This window comes from Balaenoptera acutorostrata, unplaced genomic scaffold, assembly GCF_949987535.1.
Source record: "Balaenoptera acutorostrata unplaced genomic scaffold, mBalAcu1.1 scaffold_898, whole genome shotgun sequence".
NCBI classification, from domain to species: domain Eukaryota; kingdom Metazoa; phylum Chordata; class Mammalia; order Artiodactyla; family Balaenopteridae; genus Balaenoptera; species Balaenoptera acutorostrata.
In genome coordinates this window covers 59889-82882 of record NW_026645730.1, presented here as the reverse complement: position 1 = coordinate 82882, position 22994 = coordinate 59889, and the positions used below count along the sequence as shown (strand labels likewise).

General features: G+C 53.3%; 2 protein-coding genes across 5 annotated transcripts in view; both read right to left on the bottom strand.

The window, feature by feature from the left end:
* Positions 1-21659, bottom strand: part of LOC103018148 (uncharacterized protein SPEM3-like) — a 29154-nt gene extending 7495 nt beyond the window's left edge. Inside the window, exons 1-6 of one of the 3 annotated variants that reach the window (XR_009006857.1) lie at positions 21018-21537; positions 14880-14932; positions 14436-14529; positions 13962-14033; positions 13698-13846; positions 13350-13443 (exon numbers count right to left, since the gene is read on the bottom strand). Coding sequence is in view for 2 of the 3 variants with exons in the window: in XM_057539381.1 (XP_057395364.1) it covers positions 13350-13443; positions 13698-13846; positions 13962-14033; positions 14436-14529; positions 14880-14932; positions 21018-21098 (543 nt within the window). In the remaining variant the exon portion in view is untranslated. Of the gene's footprint in view, positions 1-13349; positions 13444-13697; positions 13847-13961; positions 14034-14435; positions 14530-14879; positions 14933-15360; positions 15417-21017 lie in introns of those variants that run through there. The other 2 variants (XM_057539381.1, XM_057539382.1) reach the window with 2 other exon arrangements.
* Positions 61-13237, bottom strand: LOC102999676 (neuroligin-2-like). 2 transcript variants are annotated; one of them, XM_057539378.1, is made up of 8 exons: positions 13216-13237; positions 11386-12470; positions 7816-7867; positions 5534-5683; positions 5175-5360; positions 4860-5052; positions 3860-4456; positions 61-3059 (listed from the first exon to the last, which is right to left on the bottom strand). In XM_057539378.1, the coding sequence occupies exons 2-8, from the start codon at positions 11839-11841 to the stop codon at positions 2186-2188; spliced, it is 2508 nt and encodes an 835-aa protein (XP_057395361.1). In that variant the 5' UTR covers positions 11842-12470; positions 13216-13237; the 3' UTR covers positions 61-2185. The 2 variants fall into 2 exon arrangements, with proteins under 2 accessions (XP_057395361.1, XP_057395362.1); XM_057539379.1 differs by lacking the exon at positions 5534-5683.
* Positions 21660-22994: the final 1335 nt, after the last annotated feature.

Below are 22994 nucleotides of genomic sequence, written 5' to 3'. Positions count from 1 at the left end.
CTTCTCCAAGGTTTGTTTCTTTAGAGCCCCACCGCTGCCTCCCAACATAACAGCAGGCAAAACAGTTAAACTTTTATATTTACAATATTCTCTTCATCTTTTGCCAGGTTTAAAAATGTGTACAGAGCCGCGAAGGGTTGGGGTGGGGACATGGGATTGTCAAGGAATTGTTCTGGGGACAGGGGCTGGGCATTGGAGTCCGTGGCTGAATCATGGGGTCCCCCAGCCCCCCTCCCATGCCCCAGTTTGGGGGGCATCTGTCTACAGGGTTCAGGGCCCAGGTCCCTAGCATTTAGAGGGCAGGGCTGTTTGGAAAGGAGCTAGACCAGGCAGGGGAAGGGGTGGGAAAAGAACTAAGTTTCCATGGGTGGAGGTGGGGGCAGAAGGGACAGTCAGGAGGCAAAGTTCTGGGGAGCCAAGACCAGGGATTCTGGATTTGGGTGTCAGTGGAAGACAGCACTCCACCCCCCATTCAAATTTGGCACTAATGAACCCACAAAATGCCAGCAGACAAGGATTGGCTCCTTCTCGTCTGGTGTCCCTTGAAACCCTTCCCGACATTGTTCCTTTCCCCAGAGGCCCAAACCGTTTCTCTTTGGGCAGTCACCTTACACACATCCCTTCAAATCAAATTCTTCCTGCTGGTGTCTGCCCCAGCGCCGTCCCGCACTGCCCCCTCCATCTGTTCCTCAGTACAGCTGACCCCGTTCTCTCCCCCAACCGTTCTCTCCCCCAACCTGTCCGGGAAAGCCTTTCTCCCCTGCTCTCCTCCCCTCCCCCCTCCACTGCTCCTTTCCTTCAGCCCTGGTGGCCCAGGGACGAGGGGGCAGGTCAAAGGAGGGGGTGGGCAGCTGAGGGGAGAAGCTGGTTTGAGACCAGGAAGGGATGGCTTCAGAGGGGGACAGTGAAGGGGGGAGGGAAAACAGGGGCAGACAGGGAGGGATGAGACATGGTGAGAAGAGGGACGCAGGTGGGACCCCTTTAGCTGCCACCTCCCCATCTCCTGTATCCTACCTGCCCTGGCCCAGGACTGAGGAATCCTTGGCACGTTTCGGGGGGTCTTCGCCCCTCAAACCCACCTCACCCGTTTGGCACGGATGAGCGACGGTCTGAGGACGGAGGGAAGAAGGGCTGCCCTCAGACCGCGGTGAGGGCTGTGGTCAAACATGCACGGCCTCTGTGGGTGGCAGGTGGCAGGTGCCACGCAGCCCCCCACCCCCCGAACTCGAGGGGAAGGAAGGGCAGAGCTTAGGGTCTGCTCGTCTCCTCAGGGTTTGTCCCTCCCCCTCGGCTTCTGTCAGTTTGAAGTCCTTTCACACCGGCTGTGTGAGAAGTTAAGTGCTGGGCCTGAGGCCCTAAGGTGCAGGGAAGTGCTGGAGAGAAAGGGGCCGTCTGCATGGGAAAACATACGTCCACATGCAAGAACATGTTTCCACTCAGAAATGCATCCTGGACCCAGGGGAAGACAAGTTCCCAGGCAGCACAGGGATGCAGGATCTCCTCCCTTCCCCGCGGCAGGGAATGTGTGTCTGTCATCTGTGGAAGGCGAGGCCTGCCCGGGGAGACCGTGCTTCACCTCACTTGTGCCACGGGGGATACACATGCTTCGCCGGGGCGGGAGGGCTGGGGGCAGGGCAGGGGGGCTGTGATTTCCTCGCTACTTCCCAGGCACCACCCTGCGTCGTCCGGTGGCCAAGGGTCGCTGTTTGTGAACACACCACTTCCAGGGTCTCCAGGGGGTGGGAGGAGGGAGGAGGTGGGAGAAGGCATGAGGGAACAGGATTCTGGGGCACAAATCCCCACAGAAATTCTTTGAGGGAGCCAACATGTGTCCAGGGAGGCAAAAAAACCTCACCCTGCACATGGGAAAACACACCCCCTCGTGAGAAAGCACACCTCCACGTGGGAAAATACTTCCACGTCTCCACACATCGAAGACGGGTGTCCAGACGACGGAGGGGAAAAAACACCCCCCCCCCAAGTTGTTCAAAGGCCCAGGTCCGGAGAAGAGAACGGGCCACTCCGCGCGGGAGAAGCGCACACATCCCGGCGAGGAAACCCATGTCCACCTAAAGCTCCTCGACGTGTGACAGCTCCACACGACAAAAGCCTGTCGCCAAGTCCTCCTCCCTGCCTTCTGAGCGGGCCGGGAGGGCCGCGGAGGGGGGCCTCCCCGAGCTGCCCCCTATACCCGAGTGGTGGAGTGGGGATGGGGGAGTGTGTTGTTGTGGCTGGTAACGGTGGCGGGAGGCGGGGGGAAGGGCCCAAAGGGATGGAGGGAGGGGGGCGGCGGGGGAGGGGGTGGCCCCAGGCCGCTGGGCAGCAGGGTCAGGGCCCCGGGGGCCAAGAGAGGCACATCGTCCGGCGCCCGGCGCAGGGCCAGGGTGTAGTCAGGCGGACAGGCGGGGCGCAGGGCCTCCGCAGGGTCCGCCCCGACACCCCCACCCCGCTTCAGCTGCAGCGACACCAGCTCCTCCTCGGGTGGCAGCTCACGGCCGGCCGCAGGGAGCAGGGGGCCCACACCGGGCACGCCAGAGCCTGAGCCGCCGGGGGGGCTGAGCCGCCTGCACCGCAGCTCTTGCCGCCGGTCCCGCTTGTAGTAGAGGGCGGCGAAGGCGAGGATGTTGAGGAAGAGGAGGGAGGCGCCCACGGCCACGGTGACGCTGAGCTCCGTGGAGTAGTCTCGGGAGTCCCCGGGGAAGCGGTCGTAGGCCCGGGGGCCCGGCTCAGGCTCCGGCTCGGGCGGCAGGGTGGCCGGAGGCGGCGGGCGGCGAGTGCCTGGGGCACCAGGGGGCGGGCGCGGCGGCCAGCGCGTGGCGTAGGGAGGGAGGCGCGTGGTGGTGGTGAAGAGCTCCGTGTGCAGGTTGTGCAGGTGCGGCACGAGCTCCAGCCAGAAGGCCACCTTGTTGGCGCGGTAGTTGTCGCGCACGCGCGGCTTCAAGCCGATGTGCAGGTACTGCTTCTCCTTGCTGTTGAACTTGCTCCACACCACCTCCTCGAAGCGGTTGGGCTTGGTGTGGATGAACTTGGTGTCCTGTGGCACCGGCTGGTTGGGGTCGCTGTGGACACAGGGGGGCAGGGAAAGGAGGAGTAAGGGTGAGGCTCCCATGAAAGGCGGGGGTGGGGGCGTGCTATGGGAGGAATGGGGAGAGAGACGGACAGAGATGCAGAGAGCTGGGGAGACGGGAAGAGAGACAGAGACGGATACAAAGAGACAGAGAAATTGCCAGAGACGGACGGACAGACAGACAAATAGGGATGAAGCCAGACTGCCAGAGACAGTCTGAGATGAGGACAGAGGGGCAGAGAGGGCAGAGACAGACCACCAGTGACAGAGGCAGAGTCTGAGACTGAATGAGATAGAGACATATGGAAACAGAGACACAAAAGGACATGAGAGACAGCCAGGGGGAAACTAGCGAGTACAGGGTAACCAGGTCAAAGCAAGCAGAGATATCAATGGATTTCAAGAGAGAGAGGCAGAGACAGCAATAGACAGACAGACACAAACCCTCACACACACTCAGCTACACAGATGGGAGCACTCAGACAGAGGGCCGAGCTCTGGGAGAAGAAGGAGAGAGCTGGGTGGGCAAGGGAGGGAAGGAGAGACAGGCACAGAGCCAAAGGCACCAAGTGAGCCCGCCCCCCAGAAAAGACAGGGACCTCTCTGTCCAACTCTTCTGAATCTCCAACACACACAGAGGAGCTGTCCGGCAGGTGTCTGAGTCGAGAAAGCAAGAGTGCCTTGATGGAGGAATGATGGCCGTGTGAAGGAGAGGGAGAGAAGGGGCTGAGGATGGAGGGGGTGTGTGCCCTGACCTGCAGGGATGCCCAACCCAGCCCCTCTGGCCCTCACCCAGTCTTGGCGAAGTTGGTCCAGTAGGTCATGACCACGGCACTGAGCATGACATCATTCTTGGAGAAGTTGCAGGGGAAGAGGTCGGTGGCGCCCACCATGGGCACACCAAAGACGTAGGGTAGCTCGTCCCCGTGCGCTGCGTCTGCCCATTCGGGCCGGCCCTCAGCCTGGCAGTGGTGGTAGAAGGTGTAAAAGTAGACAGGGGACTGGTAGTCAGCGTGCAACTGGGCGGTGGCCACAGCCGGTGCCACCCACTGGTGGTCGGTAAAGAGCGCCAGCAGGGTCTTGCGCCGCATCTCGCCATTGTCCCTGTCGGCCCAGTCTGTGTACATAAACTTGATGGTCTCCCGCAGCACATCCTTGCCCTCTGGGTAGCCATACAGGTTGTCCACAAAGTTGGAGACAGTGAAGTCGAAGGCGCTGGCGGACACGCCGTCCTCGCTCTCTGCTGAGTCTTCCACGAACTTGAGGCCCTCTCCCTGGTTGACACCGATGAGCATGTCGTAGTTGAGGAATTCTCCCTGCTGCATGAGGATCTCAGGGTCATCGGGGACTACGTCACCGTCCACCACGGGCCCAAAGGCGATATGGTAGCTGGGGAGAAGGGGAGCAAAAAAACCTGTTCACCGGCCTGCTCTCCTGTTCACCGGCCTGCTCTCAGCTGTTCACCGGCCTGCTCTCAGCTCACAGCCTGCTGAGTCCTCTGCTCAGAAGACCCCTCTCCCCTAGTTAAAACCTTCTGAGCCCTTCAGGGTACTTGGCCGCACGGGATGTCCTCCCTCAAGCACTTCACGGAGCTTCGTGCACACTGGCTCTGTTTAGGCACCTCCGCTTAGGGAAGGCTTCTGGGAGAAGGCAGGGCCCCAGGAGGGGCTTGAAGCCCACCTCTCCTGGTTAAATGGCATGCCTGTGGCCTGCGGGCACCTCTCACCCTCAACCTCCTTGGAACCAGCAAGGAGAATGGAGGCCTGGACCTGGCCCTCTCCCACCCCCATACCGGGCAGGCTGCACGTCCTGGTCCACCAGCTCCCGAGAAGGCTTCCGGTGCAGACACTCCACGGCCTCGGCGCTGTCCTCCCGGTCACAGCCCACCTTGGCCGCCAGCAGCCGCGTGTACTTGAGCGGCTGGTAGTTGACAGACCAGCTAGAAATGGCAGTGCCACTCCGGGCGATGGCCTTCTGGAACAGCCCTGGTGGGACAGGCAGGCTTTAGGCTGGGCTGTATCAGCCTGATGGAGGAGAAGGGGGACCTGGTGGGGTCGGGGGTGTGGGAAAGGGGACAGGAGGGACAGGCTGAGGAGGTGGCTGGTACCTTCTGAATGGTGGGAGAGGATCAGAAGGTTGACACAGGAGGCCCCTGCCCCAGATCCGAAGATGGTGATGCGCTCGGGGTCGCCCCCAAAGTGGGCAATGTTCTCACTGAGCCAGCGCAGGGCCTGGATCTGGTCCAGGAGCCCATAGTTGCCTTTTGCAGCCTGGTCCCCAGTGCTGAGAAAACCTGGGGGTAGAGGAAGAAAGGGGGCTTCCTGGGGGTGTCACAGCACCCTTGCCCTCTTTCTGGGCAGCTCAGTCCAGCCCAGAAGCCATTCTGCTTCTGCTGGGTTTAGAGGAACCCTGCCGGCAGGCCCTCCTCCCAGACTCCAGCCCCTAGGGTTGGCTGCCCACCCTCACCGAGCACCCCAAGCCGGTAGTTGAGTGTGGCTACAATGACGTTGCCGTAGGCGGCCAGGACAGAGCCATCGAACATGTTCCCGGTGCCCTCCATGTAGGAGCCGCCATGCAGAAACAGCATCACCGGCTTCTTCCCGGAGCCCCGGATATCTGCGTGGGGAGGGGGCGGGTGGGTGGGCCGGGAGATGGGGGACAAGGACACAGTCAGACCAGAAGCAGCACCGCCCAGCTCCCAGGCCTGCCGAGTTCCAGCCCGGAGCTCAGGGGACATGTCACTCCCATCCCTGGGGGGCAAGACTGGATTCCCCTCCCTCCCTCCCCAGCTAGCCCTGGCAGAAGATCCCTCCCCACCTCCTGCCGGTGTGCCCCACAGCACTTCTCCACATGCCTGGCAGACCTTCCAAGAAGCCTAGCAGAGGCAGGGGTGGGGGCTGGCCCTCCTCAGGGCATCTGCTGGACCCAGGGGAACCCCTCCCCCCACACACACAGCAAATCTCCTTCCTGCTCCTAAGACGAGCGAGCTCCCAAGGCTGCCACTAGAGCTAGAGATCCTGGGAGGGTCCTGGCGTTTCCTTCGACTCAGGCCTTGGGCCTCAGCTCCACATGGTAGCCTGGTCTGTGGGTGAGGGGGTGCCAGGCCCTAGGGTCCCTGGGGGCTTGGTCTCCTCCCCGCCCTAATTCCTTTCTAGGTCACCTCCCCAGTTACCATGGCAACCCCCAGCCTAATTACTGTGGCAGGAGGCTGCAGGGTGGGAAAGAGTCTGCTTAATGAAGCCAGGGTGCAGCTTTAGTCTCGGACCCCCCAAACTGGCCTAAGTCCTGAGTTCTGGACCCCTCTCTTGCCATGTCCCCAAAGGATCCCATGATCACTCCCATATGTAGAAGGCTCTTGAGGCACTACAGACCGGACTGAGGGGTAACTAATTCCGGAAGAGGGTGGGAGTCTGAGAGGGCTTGCCAGGGTCCCTGCCCCTGCAGCTCCTCCACGATGCAGCCACAGTGCCCGTGCTGGCACCACCCCTGGCCTCCAGGCCCTCCTCTTTCTTGACACCTGCAATCTCTGACCAGCCTGGGCACTCGGCAAATAAGATCCAGGCCTGGGCCTCCACAGCTGGTCCCCAGTGCCTCTGCCCGCCTCCCTCATCCCGCTAGAGACTTCCCTCCTGGCAGAAGGTCAACCAACAGGTCACTGAGACACTCCCCTCCACCCCCCCCAGACAGCTTCCTGCCTCCTGTCTCTTAGGACCTTCTCTGACACCTCCTTCCACCTGACTTTGGCCAGGAGCTCCTAGGTGGGCAGTGCCCTCTCTGTGTCCTCCCCAAATCCTATTCTTCCCTTTGTTCCTGAACCTCCAGTGGTCTTCCAACAGTTCAGGCTGGTCTCCTTCCCTCCGAGGTCCTGTCCTAAATGTCCTCACTCCTCCCCGCTCCTGCCCACCCAGCACCTCCACTCCCAGCGAGGGGGGAGGGGGAGTCAGAAAGGGAAGGAGCAGGAAGGGGGGCTGGGGCGACAAGAATTCAAAACCAACAACAAAAAACAGGATCAAGAAAGAAGAAAGAAAGAAAAAACAACAACCAAAAAACAAGAAGCTCTCGGGGCAGATTCAACAAGAAAAGAAAAAAACCCCAAAAAAACAAGAAACCAAAAAGATCCATTTTTGGAAAAAAAGAAAAAAAGAAAAAAGTTCTTTGCACTTTTTCAAAATTTTGTGGTGAAACTTCAAGATATTGGGCCCTGTTTTCAAAAATGTCCAAATTCTTTAATTTGCTTCAAATGTGCGTTTTCTGCATCGGACAGGCTTTTTTTTGGAAACTGTAGCAGGTTTCTGCTGTTTCAATTGTGTCATCAATTTGCCAACTTAAATTTGTTTTTTTCAAATGTTATTTTTGCTCCAAATTAAAATTGTTTTTTCAAATGTTACATTTCACAAGTTTCAAAACAGTCCAAATGTCTGTCAAGCTAAACATTTTATCCAATTCTTTGGTGTTTTTTGGTTTTTGTTTTTTTTCTGACATTCCAATTTCTTTTTGCACTTTATTTTCGCCATGTTTAAGCTTTTCTTGCCGGTTTTCTAGTGGGTCCAACATTGTTCAAATTTCGTTTGAAGTTTTCATAATTCTTTTTTCCAATTATTACAAATTTTTCTTTTCTTTTCTTTTTCGTTTTTAGTTGGGAAAACGACTGAGGGGCCTTGAGGGCTGTGAGGGCATTTAGTTAGGGGCAGGGCCGAGAACTTCCTCTTATCAGCAACCACATGCAGCAGCGGGATTTTTAAATCTACCTGTGTCTGGCGGATTGAGCGTCGCCTCGTCACGTTTTTTTTGTGAGCAGACCTAAGACCGGGAACACAAAACAGAGATAAAAGGACAATTTTGTGGGGAAGGATGGGGGTCGAGGGGAGGGGGTGGATGGGGAGGGGAGGAGAGAAAGCAGAAAAGGGGAGGGTGAGGGGCAGAAAAAATAAGCCAAAAAAAGCAAAATTTGTTTGCAAGAAAAAGAAACCAAGAAAAGAGAAAAACGTTTCTACAACCCAAATTTTGTTCCCCTCCCCGGAAAAAGTCATGCCCCAAAGAAAAGGCTGGTTTTGGGGGGGTGGGGTGCCTGAGTGGGCTGAGGCCTGTCTTAAGACATATTGATTTGGCTGGAAAGGATTTGGCTTGTCCAAGTGTTTGCTAATTGCTGGAAATGAACCGGTGTTAGAGGTGGGGTGGGGGGGTGGGGGGGAGGGGAGGGGAAGCCAACCAGGGAGCCTGGGAGCCCAAGGCCAGCTGTGCCCCACCCGGGGCGGGGGGGGGCGCCACCACTCACGCAGGCCCTCTTCAGGACCAGCCAAGCACCTGCCCGCTCCCCCAGGCTGTAGAGAGGAGGGGTCCCAGCAGAAAGGACTCTGCTTCCCTCTGGACCAATCTGGCGGGCAGAGGGTAGGATGGGGCTGGGGTAGCCCGTCCCCACAGCTCACAGCCCCTGGAAGCCCTCAGCTCTCCACTGGCCAGCGGGGGGGTGGTCAGCGAGCGATGCCTGCCCACATCCCAGCCTCTCACCAGCCAGCATTTCTCTTCCATCCGCACTCACAAGCCTGACTTCTCACCCCATCTCCCCAGTGTGGGGTGAAGCAGGGAAAGGGGTCATCAGGTCTTGCCCTCCACTCCACCTCTTCCCTCTGACCCCCCTCCCCAACCTCATCCCTTACCCAGGCCTGCTCTCCTCCCCCACAAATGGTAAACTCCCCACCAGGGGCGCCAGCCCCCCACCAACCCCTGCTCTAATGCCAAAAGCCCCCCTCCCCAATTGGGGGTTCAGTCCACAAATAGGGAATAGGAAACAGTGCCCTGAGCCAGCCCGACATATAAGGTGCCAGGAGGTGCAGGGAGGCACAAAGTCTGCCCCCTGTCAAGGAAAGGCCCCAGACGGGGCTCACAGTTTGGCTCTAGGCTTCTTTCAGATTGGGGGATTAGTCAAGGGAGAGCTGAAACCCAGAGGCCTGAGGGGTTCCCCTAGGCTGATCAATTTCTCCTCAGTGGCCTGGGGACCAGCATGCGGAGGGATGGGTCAGTAAGGCTGAGGCCAGCCTCTGCAAGGCTTCTCCCAGATGGTGGTGATGGCCCCAAGGGGACCCATTAGGATCAGGGCCTGTTCTTCTCTGACAGGATAGGGATGGGGATGGGGATGAAGTCAGCAGGGCACATGTGCGCGTGAGAATATTAAGTGTGCGGGTGTGTGAGTGTGTATGAGTGTGTGTGTGTGTGTGTGTGTGTGTGTGTGTGTGTGTGTGCCTGAGTCAACCTCTTCCTCCCAGAGCTAGTGTGAAGATTCAGTGAGATCACCTGAATGTGTCAAGCCCCAAGCAGGTCTGCAATAAGCGATGGTTAAAAATACAGAAGGTGTGGGCATGGGTGGGGTGGGGGCAGGGTGGGAAATTTGTGTGGAGGTGTTGGGGTGGACAGTCCATTAGTGGGAAGTGCTGGGTGAATGTTTCACATGAGGGGTGACGAGCCAATAGCCCACTGAGTGGGGCGTTGCAGGCGAGACAGCTTTCTACCTGAAGATGTGGGTGGAGAGTCCACGAGTGGAGAGCATTGAGATGGGTGGCCTACTGGAGGCACTGGGGTGAATGATTCACTGGTAGGAGGGCGCTGGGGTAGGTGGTCCATGAGAGGGCAAGGGAAGGTAGAGTGGACGGCTCTGAGGCAGAGGGTGTTGGGATATTGGGGAAGATGTGTGGAATGTATTGGGGTAAGTGGTCTATCAGAGTGCTTGGAATCTGAACAGGATTGGAGTAGAAACTTCTGTGCATTGTGTGTATGGGTGGCTAGGGGGCGTGGCTTATACGGGGAGGGGTAGTGATGGTGTTGAGGTGCATGAGGTGTTCTGTGATTGGCATGTCCTCTGGGTGCAGGGAGCGAGGTGTTGGAGTACTTGATGTGTGAGTAGGGTGTAGGGTTGCCACCTGTGCTGTCACAGCCTGAGGTATGATACTGATGACCTCTAGGCAGGAGTTGGGGTAAGTGATGTCTGAGAGGTGTTGAGAACGTAGGGGACTGTGGTGTGAGTAGCCTGTTGGAGCACATGATCCAGCTGCAGGGTTACTGGGGTAAAGGTCTGTGTATGGGTGTTACTAGGGTACATGATCTACACCCAGAGATACTGGGGAGCACAGGTCTAGATGGGTGACAGGGTACACAATTCCAGACAAGTGTTGGCGTCCATGCTGTGTGAAAGTGCTGGGAATTTTGATACGTGGGATTCTAGAACACAAGGTCAGTGTGCCGGTCGGTTGGGTACATGACCTGAGTGTTGAGTATTTGAAATTCCTGGTCTTGTAGTGGGACTTGAGTTCATGATGTGCGGGTGTTGGGTGTGTAGGGTGTACAGCGGGGTTCCTGGGTACCAAGCCTATATGTAAAGTTGTTGGAAAATGGCCTGTGGCGGGTGTTATCAGAGTGGATGGTCTCTGTGTGTGTCGGGTGTTTTGGAGTGGTGACACGGGGAGTAGGAAGGATAACGTGGGGGCTCTTTGTGAGGATGGTCTGTCGGGGTGGCTGCAGGCCTGCTGATTACCCTCTGCCGTGGGCTGCTGGAAGGTACTGACTCTGGTTGGTCTCGATGTGCTGAAGGCTGGCTGGTGGGGAACTGCTGCTGGCGACTATGAGCAGTGCTGTAGTGAACTCGAGAGTTCACTGTCAAGAAGAGCCAGCTCAGAGCCCCGCGGAAGGCGTTCTGCTGGGGATGGGCGGGCTGTGCTGTGAGTGGAGGGGCCCTTGGCAAGGAGCTTCCCTGATCCTTCAGGAGTGTATAGGGATCAGGGGACAGAGCATCCTGGGGAAGAGGCACTCAGCACAGGTGAGGGGCCCTGCATGTGACAGAAGGACGTCTGCCCATTCTGGCCTGGGGAGAAGGAGTCTTTGCTGTCCTTGAGGTGGAGGTGCAGCTCAAGTGGGTAGTGGCTGGGGACAAGCCCAGGCCTGGGCGCAGGAGATGCGGCAGAGCCGGAGTGGCTGTCTAGGCAGCTGATGATGGGTGCCTCCACCACCTGATCGCCCTCAGTGTCCCCTCTGTGTGTGCCTCTGTGGGCAGGGGGTGGGTAGGCCCAGCCTAGTGCCTGCTGCCCTCGCCATCGGCTCTCTGGGCGCACAAAGAGCTTCTGGGCTGACTGTGGGATTCGTTCCTGGGACTGCCTAGCAGGGACCCGTACCACCCTGGGAGGCCACGCAGAGCCCGCAGGGACGCACTGCCCCTCACGGCCTCGGCGAAGGCCCAGCTCCCGGCCCGGGGCGTGCCGGCACCTGAGGGTATGCATGGACGTCTGTGGGCTGTGTCCACCGGGGGCCCGGCCCGGTGCCCGCGCCCTTACCGTCCTCGGTGGGCACGTAGAGGCTGAGGTACAGGCAGTCCTCGCTCTGGTTCTGCACGTAGGTGGCGGCCGCCTCCAGGTTGTCGGTGAACCACACGGGTAGCATGATGGCGGGCAGCGCCCCGTGCAGGTTCTGCGGGCAGGCGGGCGGCAGGGTGGTGGCGTTGCGCACGCCGGGCCACGAGGCGGGGGCCTCGGGCGGCTGGAAGCGGCGGGCGCCCGGGGGGGCGTGGCGTAGGGCACGCCCAGGAACTGCACGACCGGGCCCAGGATCTCCTTGTTGAGCTCGCGCAGCACGCCGCGCACTCGCCCGTAGGCCGTGTTCACCACTGGGAAGCGCTCCTCCCCAAGGCTGCCGAGACCCAGGCCCGGGCCGCCCGGGGCGCCGCCGCTGGGACCCCCTCCCCCGCGCTGAGCCCCCGCCAGCCCCACCAGACACAGTGCCAGAAGCCACATGCTGATCGGGGACCCCCCGCCTCGGAGAGAGAGAGAAGGGGGGGGAGAGGGAGGGAGGCCCCCCTCGCCCCAGGAGGGAGGAGGGGGTGGGGGAAAGGGAGGGAGGAGGGGGGTGGGGAGGGACCTGGGTTAGACGGGACAGAGAAGGGGTCTGTTCCTCTCCATGGAGGGGGCGAGGGGTGGGGAAGGGGAAGGAAGTGGGAGAAGGTGAAGGCAGGCCCGACCTGCGGGGAGGAGGGACAGACAGACGGACGGACAGAAAAATACAGAGAAGAGGTGCAAGAAGGGAAGGGAAGTTGGACGGGGCAGACAGACAAGAATGGGGAAACAGAAGAGACAGGTGGTTAGTGGCTCGGAATTCAGACCAAGTCGCCCCCCTCCTTCCATCCTCAGGCCCCTTGGCACCTCCCCCCCCCCACCCCAGCCACCCCTCCCCTCAGCAGGGACCCAGATAGAAAAGTCTGAGGCCGGGGTGAGGTCCAGATGTGTTAAATGTCTAGGACCGCCAGAGGGGAAGGAGGGTCAGCTCCCCAGACCCAGTACAGTACGTACAGTACTTCCCCTTCCAGCTGTTTATCCCTCCCAGGCAGGTTCTCCTCAGGGACTCAGGAGTCCCAGTTCCCACCTCCCTGGAAGGGATGAGATAGACAAGGAAGAGAAAAATACCAAGTCATTAATTAGCAGGAAGTGGTGGGTTTGTTTATACGTGTTAATCACTCCTGAGCTGTAATTTCATGGCACTGAACTCCCACCCCAGGCCAGACTTGGGTCTTTCTTGGGACTGCACAAGCCCAGCACCTTACCCTCCCTTCAACATCTCATTCTAGCAGGATTTGTGTAGTGGGGGAGACCCCTGCACCCCAGGCCCTCTCCATTTCTCCCCTCAGAAGTTAAGGTGCCTTGAGGCAGGGGCTAGACAGGGAGGGGATGCTGGAGGGGCAAATCCAGGGACAGGTGCCTGATTCTGCAGCCGGTTGCCGGGCGACAGGATGCTGCCCCGCAATGCTACCTCGGCAACAGGCTGCAGCTTTAACCCTGGAGTGGGGGTGGGGGTGGGGGTCTGGAAGAAGAGGGGAAGGGGCTGGGTTGGTTATGGGGTCCATTCAGGGCATGAGGAGGAGAGCAGAGGCATGAGTCAGAATGCTAGAGTTTCCCCCAGCCTTTGCATAGAGGGAGAAGTATATATGTTGAGGGGAGCTGGAGACTAGGGGCCTAGAGAACCCTAAAAGAGCTGCCTCTTGCCCCTTGTTAGCCAGTCAGAACCTAGCCCTAGTGACCAGGCCTCTGGCTAGGGAGAAGGGGTGCTGAGGTGGCTTTAGGGGGAATCAGAATTAAGGTCATACATGAGAAAGACTAAGGAAAGGTAGGGCTAACCTGGGTCCACAGAGGTCAGGAGCAATAAAGTCCTCTCTGACAAATAAATATAAGCACATTTTAGCTCTTCTCTTCTTGCAAAGTTGTTAAAAGGGGAAAAGGGCTCAGGTGAAATTCAGGCAGAATAAACTCACCAGAATGAAGAGCTCACTATTTGTGATGTTGAGAAAGATGCAGTTTGCTCCCAATGCTTTCTTGAACTCTTTATGGACGTTTTCATTGGAGCAGCTGCAGAGAAAGAGAACCGTGCTCAGAGGGCAGAGTGTAGAGTACAGTTGAAGGGGAGAGAGAGAGGGACTGAGAAAAATAAGGACTGCAGTAAAAGAACAGGGATGAGGAAACAGAGGAACTGGGAGCAAAAGGGACTCTAGAGGGCCTAAGGAACACAGAACACTGAAACTGGGAGCGGAGGCTGGGACAAACAAGGGCAGAGATGAGGACCGTAAAGAGGGCCCCCCACTCCCGACATCCCAGACACTCACGCCTCTCTCAGATCCTCAGGCACAGCCATGGTAACCTTGAAGAAGCTGCCTTTGGTTGCAAGGGGATTGGGATTAACTGGCCGAAGCCGTTCCAGGGTGACAATCTCATTGTAAGTGGCATCACAGGCAGCATATTCAATGACACAGAACTGGCAGAAGGAAAGAAAGGAGAAGCTGTGGATGACCTGAGTTTCTATCTCCCACCTTTCTGCTGACTAAAATATGTGTTTCAGCAGTTCTCCAAAGGCCTTGACAATCACTCACATCTCCCTTCATCATCCGCACCCGGGCCAGCCACCAGCCACAAGGTTCTTGCTCATTGGCTCGAGAATAAACCTGAAGAGAAGTTGAAAAGAAAAGAGATATTGAGGACCATCCAAAAACATCAAGAATGGAATGAGCATTAAGACACTTGGGAGGCATCCTAAACTAAGATAAAGGAATCTAGAGGAAGGAGCTGCTAATTAAAATCAGAGAACACTGGATTTTAGATGCTGTTATCATAAATGGAAGAAAAGTGAATCTCCTGAAAACAGGAAGCTCCCTGAGAGCTTGACTGATCACAGCAATGATGGACAGAAAACTGCTGCATTTCACTCTTCCACAGGCTGCCTAGCTGGATGGAGGAAGGAGCGTGAACCAACCAGTGAGGAGCCTAGGGTACTGGTATCAGGGTAAGGGAGATGCAGAATCCTGGGAAAAGGGACATTTAGAAAAGGTGGACTCCAACGACCTTACCTCCACTTCATCCCCTTCTGTGATCTCCTTATTATAGTCAGCTGGAGGTGGTAGCCGGACATCCCCGAAAGGAATTTGTCTCTCACTCTGCCAGCTGCAAGGGAAAACAGTGATATGAAAGCTATTCAGGCTAGTGTGGTTGCCCGTTTCTTCAGGAAGAGGTTACTTCCTCCACTGGGCATTTTCCACCTTCCCTGGTGATTAGACGCTAAACTCCAGGCCCTGCTCCATAGTGGTGCCTTCCATCTCTTGCTAGAATCTAAATATGGAGTCAAATGACCCCCACTCTCACCATTTCCTCTCCTGGGATCCATATAAGTTGCCCACCCAAACCCTTGGCTCTCCCCCACCTATTATACATGCCTCATGGGACTCAGCCGCCCCCTCTTCTCCACTCTCCTTCTAGGACCTAGTATGCTGGATTCTCTATTCCCAAGGTCTTACTTGTTTTCAAAGAAGATGGTGACAGAGTCTTCATGGACATCCTTCACAAAGCCCTAGAATGGATTTTAGAACAAAGTAAAAAAAAAAAAAAAAAAGACAATCAACCACCACCTCAGCCATCAAGGGAACAGACAGTTTTAGAGGGCCTTAAACTAGAGTCTTTTTGTTTGCTTTTCTTTTTTTTTTTTTCTTTCTTTTTGCCCGCACCTTGTGGCTTGCGGGATCTCAGTTCCCCAACCAGGGACTGAACCCGGGGCCACAGCAGTGAAAGCCAAGAGTCCTAACCACTGGGCCACCAGAAAACTCCTTTTTTTTTTTTTCTTTTTTTAAACTAGAGTTTTAGATGGGGACACAAGCAATCTAAAAACAGGGCTAGAAAAAGCTGTATTGGTGAAGGAATACGAATGTTGAGGTAGCAAGAAATGTTGCAAAATCCGGAAATAAGATGAGACAGAAATTAAGTAGAAGGGAGAAACATCACCTGCATCAGAACAGCCGGGAAACTAGTGGTCTCCTACAGCTCCCACAGAGGCCTCCCTATCTGTCTGCCTCACGCAGTGCTGAGCAGCTTGCCACAGTTCAATTAAAATACCAACAACATTCAGCATAGCTAAGAATATCCCATGAGACAGTGTGAGGTTGTCCTGGAACACCTAGAGGACATCAAGATCTGCCAAGAGAGGAAGGGTCTAGCTCCTAATACAGCAAGAGGCCTGAGCGAACTTGGTGCCTTGATGCCTGGGTCGTAAGAAAATAATCAGAACACTGGAGAAATTCAAAACAAACACAACTTACTAAAGGAAAAATTAGGACTTAAAAGATGTGAGGGAATTCCCTGATGGTCCAGTGGTTAGGACTTTCACTGCCGTGGGCCAGGGTTCAACCCCTGGTCAGGAACTACGATCCTGCAATCCTGTAAGCTGAGCGGTGCGGCCCAATAAATAAATAAAAGATGTGAGATTTCTAAATGCTAGGACACTGCTAAGAATTTGAAAAGAGTAATAAAATTTGTAGAAGACCCCAAACTTGAGATGATGACAAAGGAGAGGAACAGGGATGACTGAATAGCTGGAATCGCTGGTCTACCTCCTATTTTCTCTCTCTCTCTTTTTTTGGCCAAGGCAGTAAAGGCTCTGAGCCCTAACCACTGGACTGCCAGGGAATTCCCCACCTATTTTCTGTCTTCACTGAGGAAGCCAAAGCTATGCGTTCAATCCTGTGCTCCCAATTTTCCTACCTTCTCTCCTGTTTTTCACATTATCAAAATTAGCAATCCCTAATTTTGAGTAAGTCCAATTTTTCAACTTGTTCTTTTGTATCTGAGCTTTTGGTTTTATATCTAAGAAATCTTTACCTAACGTCCTTGTCTAGAGTTTTATAGTTTTTATTTTACATTTAGGTCAATGATCCATTTTGAGTTAAATTTTGTACATGGTGCCAGATACAATCAAACTTCATTTTTAACCTATGAATATGCACTTCTTTGAGCACAATGTGTTGAAAGACTATCCTTTCTCTACTGAATTGCCTTTTCGCTTCTGTCAAAAATCAGAAAATGCAAACTAATGTAACAAAAGGCATTGGTGGTTGGTGGAAGACTTTTGGGATTGATAGAAATTGTGGCGATGGTTTGTTTTATATATATGTCAAAACTTAACAAATTGTATGCTTTAAATAGGTGTACTTCATTGTACGTCAATTATGCCTCATTAGATTTTTTTAAAAATTAGGGGTTTCAAAAAGCTAATATATGAAGAACAATTCCTGAGCTTTGCAGGTAGGAACAAAATATGAGCTTAGGAGAGAAAACACCCAAAATGTACACTTGTGTCACTCCCACCTCAGAGAACTGATCAATCATAAACACTTAATACACTGTTTTTTCCTTAAATCTAAACCTAAAACTTCACTCTTTTTTTTTTTTTAAATATGCATTATTCTCTTTTTTTTTTATTTTAATTAATTAATTAATTTATTTATTTATGGCTGCATTGGGTCTTCGTTTCTGTGCGAGGGCTTTCTCTTGTTGCGGCAAGTGGGGGCCACTCTTCATCGCGGTGCGCGGGCCTCTCACCATCGTGGCTTCTCTTGTTGTGGAGCACAGGCTCCAGACGCGCAGGCTCAGTAATTGTGGCTCACGGGCCTAGTTGCTCCGCGGCATGTGGGATCTTCCCAGACCAGGGCTCGAACCCGTGTCCCCTGCATTGGCAGGCAGACTCCCAACCACTGCGCCACCAGGGAAGCCCTAAAATTTCACTCTTGATACCAGCCATCTTTCTCTTCTTTCGGGAAAGGATCTTGTTATGGAGTCTTACTACTTAGAGCCTTACTTCTGCCCACAGCATTAGTACTCCTGGTACTGCCTAGCCTCTTACTTACCCATGCTTTAAGCCTTCTCTGCCATTCCCTTCTTCTGTAATATTTTTTCCACTCTTCATTCAGCTCCATCAATACCCATTCCTACTCTTCTCCACTCACATCTTCTATTTGCCCGAATCCCTCTCTTCCCTTTTGGGTTCTTCTCTTAGCTCCTTTTTTTTTTTTTTCTTTTTCTTCTTTTTTCCTTAGCTCCTTTTTAAGTGTCCTCCTCTTTTCTTCCTTTATAAGGATTTCTCTAAACATTTCATCTAGCCTCTACAGCTGACTTTATCCAATTCTTTATCCAAAATGTCTATCTCTAAGCTTTAGAAACAGTTTATCAAGAGAGAGTTAGCTATTTTCAAAACATTTCAGGGATGAGATAAAACATAGTGGAAGAGAATCACTTGCCTGCCTCTTTTGTAAAGAGATCCCCACTCCTAGATACACTCATTCACAAAGGATATGTCTAAAGCTCTAATCCAATTCTCCTCCAACATGTCAGGGTTGGCCCTCAGGCAGAGGTAGCAACATTACCCTGGTTTTTCAAGCTACCATGATCCCAAGGCAGAAATGCAAAGCTCAGAATGGAGTTTTCCCTCACATAACTCAGCAGTTCAACTAAACGTCACTCATTCTTATACTTCTAGGGTCTTTTTCCTTCAAAGATTCTCCAAAACAAGCTTTCTCCTCAACTTCACATTCCAAGTCAGTCTCTGCTCCTTAATTCCACCCACATTACCCCAGTATTTTTCCTCCAAAAATACCAGTGGTATAAAGTGAGCTCCTAGTTCTGCTCAGTCCATGCTCATTGAGAAGATAAGCAGAGGAGGGCAAGAGCAGTTGAGTGAATCTCTAGAAGGCTACCTAGATCCAAAGGATAACTCAATTCAATTCAATGGCCAGGGCTTATGGAGCTTTGGCTTATAGAGCCTAGGACTGGACAGAGGAAGTGAGAGTCCTAGGTTCCTAAGTACTTCACTTTCCTCAAATTATAAGATACAAAATTAGGTCCCACCTTCAACCTATCTTCTAGTCCTGGGTTCTCAAAATAAAGGAGGGAGTTCTAGAAGAAAATCAGGAAGGGTCTGGATAAAAATCACGTGTTGAAGGTGAGGATGCCATATTCCTTAACAAAGAAATTGGAATTGGGATATCCAGGTAAGGTCTGGAAAGTTGGATGACTGTGCCCTGGAAGGTGAACAGATATTTCATTTGGGAGAGCACCGCTTAGAGAACAAAACACATTAAGTTCTGACAGAAAAGGAAGAGCTGATGGGATAGCTAAAAGATAACTTAGATCCCAGATCTGACATTTGCAGTTCTATCCTGGAAGAAGATCAACAACACTAGGACCCAATTCTGAGAGGGATGAAAAGAACCTTCCCAAATTTATAGTTCTAGAAGCAATGTAAACACTCCTTGAACCACACTGAAGTTTGCTGAGTCATGAATATTAAATCAGCAGCAAGGACAGATTGGGCAAGTATCTATATGGCACTGAACGTTGAAGAAAGATTAGTCTGAATTTAAGGATTTACTGTTGTTTTCAACTGAGGCATGGGGCAGAAAATGCTAAAGTGGCCAGGACACAAAATCCACATTACCTGGCTTCCAGCTCAAGTCCAAACTCTATTCTCTGATTCAAAGCATCCTAGCCCCAATTCACTCAATCAAGTCTATCACTGCCATAGCCCACAGGAGAAAAGAGAAAGATTCAGAGACACATTTTCTGTTGGACACTTATATGTGGAAAGGGAAACATGTCCCTTCCCAGCAGTCTCACACAGTTAATTTGAACTGGATACCAATCTTTCCCAGCTGTGTCTGACTCCCATGCTTCCTAGAACAAAAGCAAACATCATATCTTGATCTCAGGCTCAGTTTAAGAATCACTTTTCTTAGGGATGGGAAGGACCCAGATGAAGGACAAGATACTGTGGGAAATGAGGCTAAAATCTTATGAGGAAGGGTATTTCAATAAAGGTAATGCAAGTTTGGGGGAAAAGGATATAAGAGACAAATGCACTCTATCAGAATCAGAAAGGAATTAAGAAACTTTGCCAAAGAAAACAGAAATGCTATGGAGGCAGGCTAGAAGAAAAAGTCCCATGAGTTAGGAAAGTATGCAGGAAAAAAATGACAGAAAGAATCAGCTGGGAGCTTCCTTCTTCCATCTTAGCTGGGTAATGGAATAGGTAGTTTCTGGGTATTACACAGAAATATTAGGATAAAAAGCTAAAGACTTATATTGAGAGGTTAAGTTAAGATAGATGTGGGTACCCACAGGCACTGAAGAATATAAAGAAATCTGGTGAGGGAAGTAAGGCAGAAATGAATAGGCATTTAGAATGGGTCAAAAATGACTACACTGAGCTTACCAGTCGAAGTTGGGGCAGAAACCTACTCCAAGGGCAAATATGAGACCCTTTCCAGTTATAGCAAGATATGTCTTCACAGGGAAGGAGTTCAAGAAAGTCATTTCCAAGGGCACGAAGGTGGAGAGGTCTATTATGGGAGGAAAGGCTTGAGGGGAAGTGAAGGAAAGGGGGTTCTTCTCCTCACAAGTAATGTTATGATAAGATAACTCTGCTCTTGCTCCTCAGGGTAAAATGAGAGAAGACAGGAATCAGGAAAGTCTCTGAGACAATTCCAGGCATAAAGTCCAAAGAGGTTCAAAATAACAACAGTCACATAAAGAAAAATTCCTGAGAGGCAAGAGGGGTCTCCCTCTGGCTTAATCTAAATGGGAAAAAAATGTCCTAAAATATAAGATTCAGAACAGATTTAAAAGGTGGTAATAAAAGGAGTTCTAAAAAACCCAATCCTGGGCAACGGGGGAGCTGAAGTAAACAAGGATCTTTTAAAGACAGTCTCCTTCTCCTTTAAAAAAAGGCTAGTGGATTCCCAAACTGGGCGAGTTGGCCAAAAGTCTTCTAGAAGTGGAAATCCTTAAGAAGAAGATTAACAGATGGAATCCTTGTGAGATCCCCTTTTACAGATCAGGGATATGAAGCTTACACTCCTCAAGATGAAGAAACTGTATGAATGATCTAAATGTATGAGGTCAAAGTGAGATGACAAATACAAAACCATCCCTGGGTAAAACAGTAGACCAGCTAGTCTTGGAATAAAGGGGTGGGGTGAGAGACTTGAGAAAAGGTGCCACCTTATGGCTATGAGGCAACTAGACGGCTACAGCCCAGAGTTCCTGAGGTCAGAGATACTAAATGTCATAAACAGATTCTGACCGTTTCTCCTTGGGGTGGGAACAGAAATATAAGATGAAAGTGGGGTGAGTCTTCCAGAGCCAGTAAGCAGAGGCCTCTCCGAGGAAGATGAAAAGATCTAATATGGGACGGCCTTCCCAAGGGGGTAATAGTGGAGAATAAAGAGAATTCTCCATGTGCTTGGACTGTGGGGAAGACGTGATTCAGATCCAAGGTAGATCTTCTACCAGAGACAGGAAAAGTCAACGAGACGCTGGGTAAATGGGGTCTCTTCTGGGGGGTTGGGAGGGGAGCTGAACCAAGTACAATAATGCCCTGATGCTCAATCCCGGAGATGCGGGTAAAAGCAGGTGTAATAGAGGGGTCAAAAATAAGAGGAAGGGGTTAACTTCTAGAGGTCTCCCCCCAGGACGGCCGCGGGTGGGAGCGTGGGTCTCAGGTTCTAAGGGTCAGGGCTTAGCTCCAGAATGTCGATCCCGCCCCACTCTTCCCTGCTCTGGCTGGAGGGAGGGGGCTGAAGACCGCGTCCCCGGCCAGCGCGCCGCCTCACCTTGTAGAAGGCCCCGTTGGAGCCGCGCACCTCGACCGGCAGTCCCGGCTCCACATCCCCCCCAGAGGCCAGGCCGCCCATGGCGCCGCCACCGCCTCCGACTCCCCCGGCGGCGGCTGCAGCAGCGCTCTGAGTACGGGCCGGGCCAGGTCCCCGGCGTCTCCCCGGAGGAGGAGCCGGAGGGGGAGCCGCGGGGGGCGGGAGCCGGGCCGGCCCCACGGCGGCCCTGCCACAGCCAACGAGCAGGGGGCCGGGGCCGGGGCCGGGCCGCTCCCCGTCCGCCGCCGCCGCCTTGGTCTCCGCCACCGTGAGGGAAACGGCCGCCGCCGCCACCGCCGCCGCCGCCGCTGCCTTCGTCACCTCAGCTTCCGCCCGCCGCTGCCCCCGCTGCTGCCTCAGTCCCGGGACCCGCTGCTGCCGCTGCCGCTCCACGGCCTCCACCTCCCCCTGCCGCCGCCGCCTACTGCGCAGGCGCACCGGGCACCCGCCCGCCGCGCGCGGGCCCCGAAGGCCAAGGCGCAGGCGTCAAGGCTGGCGACCCAGCTCGCGCTGGCCAGCGCATCAGGGCTTCCACACTCCTCTTCACTCTCTCACGCCCCCTCCTGGTCGCTTACTTGCGCTTGCGCAGAACCAGACTGGTTCTCTTTCCTCGCCACCCCACCTCTCCACGGCCCCTGTCTCTTCCTTTTCCCGCCCCACAACACTGAGAGCTAACCAATCATGGGGAGGGAGGGACAGAGCTCACTCAATCGGATTGGACTTCTGATGCTCCTGGTCAGACCACACCCACTTCACCACGGTGCGCTCCAGCAGGCTTGTACAAGTTAGGGATGGGCATGCGCCTGAATGATTGCTTGGTCACTTTCCCCACCTTTGTCTTTCTTGGTGCGCACGCTCCGAAGGAAAAAAAAAAAAAAAAGGAGTTGTCGAAAGGCAAAAAAAAAAAAAAAAAAAAAAAAAGGCCTGGTGCGCATGCGCTGGGCTTTACAGTCCACAAGGCGGACTGGACTCTCTTGAGCCTCTGTATCTCTGCACAATGCGGTTTAAGAGTCACGTTCTTGCCTTGAGAAGATTCTGGTCATGCATACAAAGAAAGGTTAAAGAAAGATTTCAAGGCAGTACCGAAAGGCAAATGCAACTTAGCACAAGATTTGATACCTAAATGCGGAGAAAATCCAAAAGAGGAAAAATTGTTACGGAGAAAGGATAGTAGAGGGGAAACTTAGGATTCGTAAACTAAGATAAGTAAGAAATTTCGATAGAAGTGAATAAAATAGCCAAGAAATTAGGATCATGTGTTGTGCAGTAATCATTTAGCAAATATTTATTTAGCCCTCACTGTGTTCCATCCACTGTGGTAGGTCGTAAGGATACAAAGACAAGATGTGGTCCCCAAAACAAGGATTTTATAATATATTGGGGAAGGAGCAGACAAACACATTTAAACAAGTAAGTGCATGGAGTTCATTTGAACATGGGATAAAGATAAGGACTAAGTTTTGAGGGAATCCCAAGGAGACGAACAATGGTCAGTTGTTCTTCAGAGTGATAGGGAAAGACTACTGCAGGGGAGGTGATGCAAATTGAGATTTGAGGGATAAATAGGCATTTGCTAGAGGAAAAGTGCAGTAAGAGTATTCTTGAGAGACCAAGAACTACAATGGTGCAGAGGAGCAGAAAGAACATGTCCTTTGGGGAACCACAACTAGTTCAAATAGCGTTTGGCTTGAAGTAGGGAAGCTAGACTGTGAAGGACTTGTAAATCAGGTTAAGGAAAATGGTCTTCACTTTATCCATACTGGAGAGCCACTGAAAGATTTAAAGCAGTAGTATAATGTAATAAGATTTATGTTTTACAACTGTGGGGAATAGATTAAAGAGAAAGGGCATCCCAGAAGGCAGTGAGAGCTGTGAGGAGCTGTTGCAGGTGAGGAAGATGCTGAGGACCGCCTTGGATTAGGGCTGTGGGCAACAGAG